This window comes from Otolemur garnettii, unplaced genomic scaffold (genome assembly GCF_000181295.1).
Source record: "Otolemur garnettii isolate 467f Iridium unplaced genomic scaffold, OtoGar3 scaffold00142, whole genome shotgun sequence".
NCBI lineage: Eukaryota > Metazoa > Chordata > Mammalia > Primates > Galagidae > Otolemur > Otolemur garnettii.
Window position 1 is genome coordinate 3,238,510 of NW_003852537.1, and position 8,115 is coordinate 3,246,624.

An 8,115-nucleotide genomic window follows, 5' to 3' on the forward strand; every position below is an offset into this window, starting at 1 on the left:
CTCCGGGGCGGTGTGGTCCGGTGGGGTCAGCAGGGTGGGCGTGTGCTGGCCGCGGACCTCGGATGCCGGCCGGCCCGCCACCCCGCGCATGGTTGCCACCTCCCGCCTCCAAGCGCCCCTGGGAGCTCTGGGGCTTGCCTCCCCACCCCCACTCCGCCCCCAACAGAGAGGACAAACTTTCCCACCCCGAGCGCCCCCTCCCCAGCCCGCCCTCGCGGGGCGGTCCACCTGGCTCCTCAGCCGAGTGTCCAAGTTGGCCGCGACGGGCCAGGGGAGAAGAGGAGCCGGCGGCGCGTCCCCGAAAGCATGTGTGCCTCGGTCACGTTCTTTATCTTCGGGGCAGGAAGAGCCAACTTACCTGAAAGGCGGGGGGATCCGTTTCAGATGTTTGAAATGAAAATTTGACAGGACAAGTTTTACAATTTAGGACTTTAACTTGTTTATAATGAATGCAGTTGAGATTACTTTTCTCGAATAGTTCTTAGATTCTTGGAGGCCGTAGGGCTTGTTTGTTTATGGGAAAACATGTTGGTAATGTAAATACACTCGAATAATAGTAAAACTGTTTGAAAAGATGTTGAGTTAACGCCTCTTTTCAGGGTAACGACAGTATAGTGTAGATTCTCCTACATTTTTTGTAGTCTTAAAATTTTTCAGAGAGTTGTAAATTTTAAACATAACTGTACTTTTTTCCTGTATTGCTCACTCAGTGTGCCTAGGGGATATGAATAATTAGTTTCACTTATCTGTTTTTAATTGTCAGTTTCGTTTTCTTTTCTATATCATTGAATCAAGTCTTCAGTAAGTGTTTGGTTTGTAAAGCTCACAACTAGTTGTTTTGTTTACTTAAATATCATTAAAATCAAGGTTGTGTCTTTTTAAAGCTTGTGTGTGTTTCTTTTTTCTTAAGGTGGAAATACTGTAAGAACTTTATATTACATTGTTTAGGAAGAAACAGAGTGTAACACTATCTTTTTAAATGTTGATATTATCTTAATGTATGTGGAGTGTCACAGTGTTTAGTGATATTCTTTTAATAATGAAACAAGAGCTGTGCATTCTAGCATTTGATCATCACTAGGGAGACACACCATATAAAGGATTGGGATTTTAAGGCTTGTGGGTAAAAGATTTTAGTATTAAAGCAAAAGAAACACTTCTTGTGAAGTCTCATTCCTCCAGTCACATCCAACCTTGATTCATGTTTGTGTTGTTGCTATTTTATTATCATTTTTATTTGGTAGAAAGGAGACCGTCTATGTTGCCCAGGCTGGATTTGAACTCCTGGGGTTGAGTAATCCTCCTGAGTAGGTGAGGGTACAGAAACGCATCACTGTGTGCTGCTGTTTTTTAAGAACGTTCTCTTGAGGGGGCGGCACCTGTGGCTCAAAAGGGTAGGGTGCCTGCCCCATATGCTGGAGGTTGCAGGTTCAAACCCAGCCCTGGTCAAAAAAAAAGGGCTCTTGAAACTTTGTGTATAGCAGCAGATGATGTTGGGATAAATTTTAACTTTTCATTGAAGAAATTGCTTTAAAAGTCCTGGTATTTGTTATAGTAATATTTAGAAGTCTTACCGACAGTAAAGAATATGCAACCATTTGAATTGTACACTCTATACAACATTGTGGATTGCCTAAGCTCATGGGTTCGAGACCAGCCTGAGCAAGAACAAGACCCCCATCTCTAAAAAATAGCCAGGTGTTGTGGCGGGCACTGGTAGTCCCAGTTACTTGGGAGGGTGAGGCAAGAAAATCACTTGAGCCCAAGACATTGAGGTTGCTGTAAGCTATGACACCACTGTACTCTACCAAGGGGGACAAAGTGAGACTCTTATCTCAAAAAAAAAAAAAAAAATGTCTGTAGCAAATGGAGTTTAGTTTGATACCTGATGGCTAAATATACAAATAAAGAAGACTGGATGGTTTGGGCTTGTTTTCCAAAATCATAATGCTGTATGTTTATTGATGAGTTGTGTTTCCTTACTGTTTTAACATTTAAGAGGTTTTTTTTTTCCCTTCAAAAAGGTAATTGGAGTCAGTAATGTGATTTTATTTGGTCATTTGTGAATAATTGTCCTGTTTATCCTGGGAAAATAAAAGTTTTTGCTGCTACTTAATATTATTGTAAATTAGGCTGGATTAACCTTTTCTTCTTACTCTCTTCTGGCTTTCTTCTCTTTCTCCTCTTTTGTTTTCTTTCCTCTCTTTATTCCCACACTGTTTTATAATTTCCTTTGAATATTAGATGAGGAAAGGATAAATTTTATTTGGACAATGCACCTCAAACTTTCTTCCTGAATGAGGATCATATATATATCTACAATTGACTTAAAGTTTGAACTCAGTTTTTTCCTTAGTTCATTAAAATCTGATATCTTTTCTGTTTTTATGTAGGAATGTGAAAACTATAAATTGTACTTTTTTGAGTGGTAATCTTCAATTAAAAATTATAACAAAATTGAGGCTTTTTTTTGTGTTTTTTTTGTGTGTTTTTTTTTTGTTTGTTTTTTTGAGACAGTGTGTCACTCTGTTGCTCTGAGTAGAGTACCATGGCTTCATCTTAGCTCACAGCAACCTCAAACTCTTGGGCTTAAGCCTCCCAAATAGCTGGGACTATAGGCACCTACCATGATACCTGGGTAGTTTTTCTGTTTTTAGTAGAGAGTTTCACTCTTGCTTGGGCTGATCTCAAACTCCTGAGCTCAAGGAATCTACCCATCTCAGCCTCCCAGAGTGCTAGAATTACAGGTAATCCAAAATTGAGGCTTTTTAAAAGCAAACGTGAGCAATCAGTGCATGGTGACCATAGTTCTTTGAAGTGGCAGGTACCTGGGCATTTTATTGTCTATGCTTCACAGAATGGGTAGTACTTTTTCTGTACTTTAGAGTATTTTTTAAAACAAATTTTAAAGGCTGTTCTTACTGCAGAGTTTTTTAAGGATTAAATGAAATATTGTATACAAATCATTCAGCACAAGCAAATGCTAAAAGTAAATGCTAGTTGCTTCCTGTTTTCAGAATTTGTTCATTCATTTGTTCAACCTATACATGGAAAGCTTTCTTTATGCTGGGTCAGGGGATATAAATAATTACATGGTAGAACAAGTAAAACAGCTGTGGTGTAAATGCTGATGGAAGGTAGACATCAACACAAAGGTTCTGTGGGAGCTTTTAAGAGGGTTTCTTAACTAGTCTTGGGGAAGGAGGTTGTCTAGGAAAGTGACCTGGAGGAAGTGAATTTTAAACTGGGAAGTGGCGGTGTTAATTGGCTGAAGGTGCAGGAATGAAAAAGAATAGGCAAAGAGCAGCTTGTGCAGAGCTGGGAGATGGCAGGAACAAGAAATGAATTCACGGGGGTGCCTGTGGCTCAAAGGAGTAGGGTGCTAGCCCCATATACCAGAGGTGGTAGGTTCAAACCTGCCCCAAGCCAAAAACTGCAAAAAAAAAAAAAAAAAAGAAAGAAAGAAATGAATTCAGTCTAGTGGAGCCCAGGTGCAATGGCTCACACCTGTAGTCCTAGCACTCTGAGAGGCTGAGGCAAGTGGATCACTTTTGCTCAGGAGTTCAAAACCAGCCTGAGCAAGAATGAGACCCCGTTTCTACCAAAAATAGAAAAACTAGTGGTGGGCACCTGTAATTCCAGCTACTCAAGAGGCTAAAGCAAGAGGATTGCATGAACCCTAGAGTTTGAGGTTGCTGTGAGCTATGACAATGCCACACAGAGAGAGTTTTGAGAGGTTACTAGGTCAGACAATGACAAAGTCTAGGTGTTGAGGTGATGTGCTGTGGGCATTTGGGGCACTCCTAAAAGATATTTTATAGAGGAGTGGCATATCTACATTGGCTACTGTTAGGTAATTTTGGAAATACTCCGAGAAGTCTGTTGATTGGGTAGCAGCATAGCTAGAAGGAAGCCCAGCTGGCAGTGTCTACCCTGGCTCGTAGTTCCAGTTGCTTAATTTTATAGACTCTGGATTCTGTCTGATCTCTCGTAGGTCCATTATGGAAATCAAATATGTTAATGTATGTTCAGTAAGTAACACATTATATAGCACATAGAAAATACTCAATTAGTGGTAGCCCTAAAATTTTAAAATAGGATTCAGAGAGAAAATTACAATTAAGTACTTTTTTTTTTTGAGACAGTCTCACTATGTCATGCTCGGTAGAGTGCGGTGGCATCACAGCTCACAGCAACTTCCAACTCTTGCGCTTAAGCAGTTCTCTTGCCTTAGCCTCCCAAGTAGCTGGGACCACAGGCGCCTGCCACAACATCCGGCCATCTTTTGGTTGTAGTTGTCATTGTTGTTTAGCAGGCCTGGGCCAGGCTTGAACCCGCCTGCCTCTGTGTTTGTGGCCGGCACCCTACTCACTGAACTATGGGTGCCGAGCCTAAGTACTTTTGCAATATGTATTTGTGTTAAAGTTTGATGTCACTGATGTCTGTGGGTTTCATTTAGAAAGTCATACATAATGTATAAATGAGTGTCACCAGAAAAATGAGTTTCAGAGGTGAAACTTTGTATAAATACACTTTTTAAAGAAAGGTAATATAACGGTATGCAGTTGCTCACTCCTGTAATCCTAGCACTCTAGGAGGCCAGGGCTGGTGGATTGCTTGAACTCAGGAGTTCAAGACCAACCTGAGCAAAGTGAGATCCTGCCTCTGTTAAAAATAGAAAAATAATAACTGGGCATTGTGGCTGGTGCCTGTAGTTATGGCTACTTGGGAAGCTGAGGCAAGAGGATTGCTTGAGACCAAGAGTTTAGAGTTGCTATTACCTATGACACCATAGCACTCTACCGAGGGAGACAAAGTGGTATTCTATCTCAAAAAAAAAGAAGAATAGTAATATATTTCCTAGAATGTCATTTTGGACTTTAAGCACAAAATTAAGCCTAGATTTTCTTTTCATTAGTTAGGCCTTTTCCCTTATAAATTATAATATGTGATTTGAAGATTTAGCCTGATTGATTGATTGATTGATTTGAGACAGAGTCACTGTCGGAAGAGGGCCATGGCATTATTGATTGCAGCAACCTCAAACTCTTGAGCTCCAGAAATTCTCTTGCCTCAGCCTCCCAAATAGCTGGGACTACAAGATGCTAGCCACAGCACCTGGCTTTTTTTAGTTGTATTGCCACTTGAGTGACCAGCAGGTTGTATTACTTGCTTAGGCTGGTCTTGAACTCCTGAGCTCAGGCAGTCCATCTGCATTGGCCTCCCAGAGTGCTAGGATTACTCACGCCTGGCTTATAGCCAAATTTTCTTGACTATAAGGTTTCTGATTTTAGCAATAGAGAAGGAAAAACAGGTACTTAGCAAATAGATAGACTTGGAAACTGAGGTGCCAGATTATAAACTGAAGTGTCAGACTTTTAGGGTACATGGAATAGAAAGAGAACTTCTAATCAACTACTTCATTAAGAATTTTAAAATAAAAATTGTTGACATTATCGGTTTAGCACAATATTTGTTGTCCCAGGGAAATTATTACAGAAGGGTTAGAAAATACTGTTGTTTTTATATTTGGGTGGTATGTTTGAAAATAATTTAAAATGACTGGAATAATTTTCCAGGATTTAATGGTAGATAAACAGATTACTTTTCTCATCTTATCAAAAAAATGTGTGCTTTTGTCTTTTGCAGAGTTGAACAATGACCATAGTTGACAAAAATTCTGAATCTTCAGACCCATCAGCCTGTCAGAATCAGCCTGGCAGTTCTGAGGCAGTCTCAACTGGAGACATGGATGCAAGTTCTGCCAGCTGGGGACCTGTGTCTTCGTTAAATGATGTTTCAAATCACACACTTTCTTTAGGACCAGTACCTGGTGCTGTAGTTTATTCAAGTTCATCTGTACCCGATAAGTCAAAGCAATCACCACAAAAGGATCAAGGTACTATTTTTTAAGAGACAGAATCTCTGCCAGAAACTCCTGTTTACATGTTGATGGTGCCTAGTTTTAGAGAGGGGACTATTTTACAAGATATATTGCCACTTGAGTGGCCAGTAGGATTGTATAACTTGATGAGTTTCATTTTCCTTTGTTTATGATTAACATATGTATTGACTGGGCAGGGTAGTTCATACCTGTAATCCTAGCACTCTGGGAGGCCGAGGCGGGTGGATTTGCCTGAGCTCACAGGTTTGAGACCAGCCTGAGCAAGAGCAAGGTCCCATCTCTAAAAATAGCCAAGTGTTGTGTCGGGCACCTATAGACTCAATTACTTGGGAGGCTGAGGAAAGAGAATCACTTGAGTTCAAGAGTCTTAGGTTGCTTTGAGCTATTATGCATCCATAGTAGTGTCCCTGACCTTTCTGACAATGGGGACTGGTTTCATGGAAGACAGTTTTTCTGTAAACTGGAAGGGAGAGGAATCTGACAGGAGGTAGAGCTCAGGAAGTAGAGCTCTGGCAGTGATATGAGCCTTAGGGAAGGGCTATAAATACAGACAAAGCTTTGCTTGCTAACCTCTTGCTGTGTGGCCCAGGTTCCTAACAGATCATAGACCAATATGGTCTATAACCTGAGGATTGGGAACTGTAGATCTACTGAGCATCTGATCATTGTGTAGCACTAAGGAACTGCCAAGCTGTTGAAAAATTAGTCTTGCTATTAATGATTTTGAACTTTCCTAAATAATTTCTTTCTTGAGCTTCACCTGAGTCATGTTAGCATACTTAACTAGCAATCTGTTTATAAGTCTTAAAAATATAAAACCTTTTTAGGTCACATGCAGTATACTTGAAAGCATATAAGTGACTGACAGGCTTAATTAAAGCCCATCTCCAGCTTGGCGCCTGTGGCTCAAGTGGCTAAGGCGCCAGCCATATACACCTGAGCTGGCAGGTTCGAATCCAGCCCAGAGCCACCAAACAGCAATGACGGCTGCAGTCAAAAAAATAGCCCGGCGTTGTGGCAGGTGCCTGTAGTCCCAGCTACTTGGGAGGTGGAGGCAGGAGAACTGCTTGAGCCCAGCAGTTGAAGCCTTGATGCCAGGGCACTCTACCCAGGGAGACAGCTTGAGGCTCTGTCTACAAAAAAAAAGCCCGTTTCCTCCATGGTAAAATGGGGATAACATCAGTACTGGCTCTAAGGATTGAGAGTGACTCCTATTCAGGAATCAGTAGGTGAGATGATGGTGAGGGTGTCAGTGATAGTGGTGGTGCTGAGTTATTATCCAGAGCAAATGTTAGAGGGACTTGACTTACCCTAAACTTTTTTAAGCTCACAGAAGTCTAAAACTCTTGAGCTCAGGTAATCCCCTTGCCTCAGCCTCCTGAGTAGCTCTACTATAGGTGCTTGCCACACTGCCTGGCTAGTTTTTCTGTTTTTAGTAGAAAATAGAAAAGGTCTTACTCTTGATTAGGCTGGTCTTAAACTCCTGGGCTCAAAGGATCTACCCGCCTCGGCCTCCTAGAATGCTAGGGTTTCAGGCATGAGCTACCACTCCTGGCCCTATCCTGAACTTTCTGTTGATTGTGTTACTTATTTTTAAAACTTTTTTATTATGAAAATTTTTTAGTAGATATAAGAGTTATAATAATGAATTCTTTCATGTAGCTGTCAGCGACCTTTGATGTTTGTTAACTCATAGTCAATTATACCTGCACCTACCCTCTCCATTATTATTATGATTATTTTTGTTTTTTGAGACAGTGTCTTACTCACCCTGAGTATAGTGCCAGGGCCTCATAGCTCACAGCAACCTCAAACTCTTGGGCTCAAGCGATCCCCTTGCCTCAGCTTTCTGAGTAGCTGGGACTGCAGGTGCTTGCCACAATGCACAGCTAGTTTTTCTGTTTTTAGTAGAGATGGGGTCTCACTTTTGCTCAGGCTGGTCTCAAACTCATGAGCTCAAGCAATCTAACCACCTCAGCCTCCCAGAGTACTGGCATTACGAGGGTGAGCCACCGTGCCTAGTCATTGACAAATATTTTTAGTGTGTATGTCTAGAAGATTATTTCTTCAAAATTAAAAATGTCTTTATATTAAAAATCTACTTGAATTGTCATATAATTATTTTTTAAAAGAATTTGTTGTTCAAAGCAACATCAAAATGGGGTTTACACTTTGTCTTAATTGTCCTTGTAATTTATTGAAGAAATCAA

General features: G+C 40.9%; 1 protein-coding gene across 1 annotated transcript in view; it reads left to right on the forward strand.

The window, feature by feature from the left end:
* The first annotated feature begins 5,652 nt into the window (after window positions 1-5,652).
* The window catches only part of USP42 (ubiquitin specific peptidase 42), a 45,706-nt gene continuing 43,243 nt past the window's right edge, over window positions 5,653-8,115 (forward strand). The window contains exon 1 of the mRNA XM_012810772.2: window positions 5,653-5,899. Coding sequence (XP_012666226.1) covers window positions 5,659-5,899 — 241 coding nt within the window. The 5' untranslated portion in view covers window positions 5,653-5,658. The remainder of the gene's footprint in view (window positions 5,900-8,115) is intronic.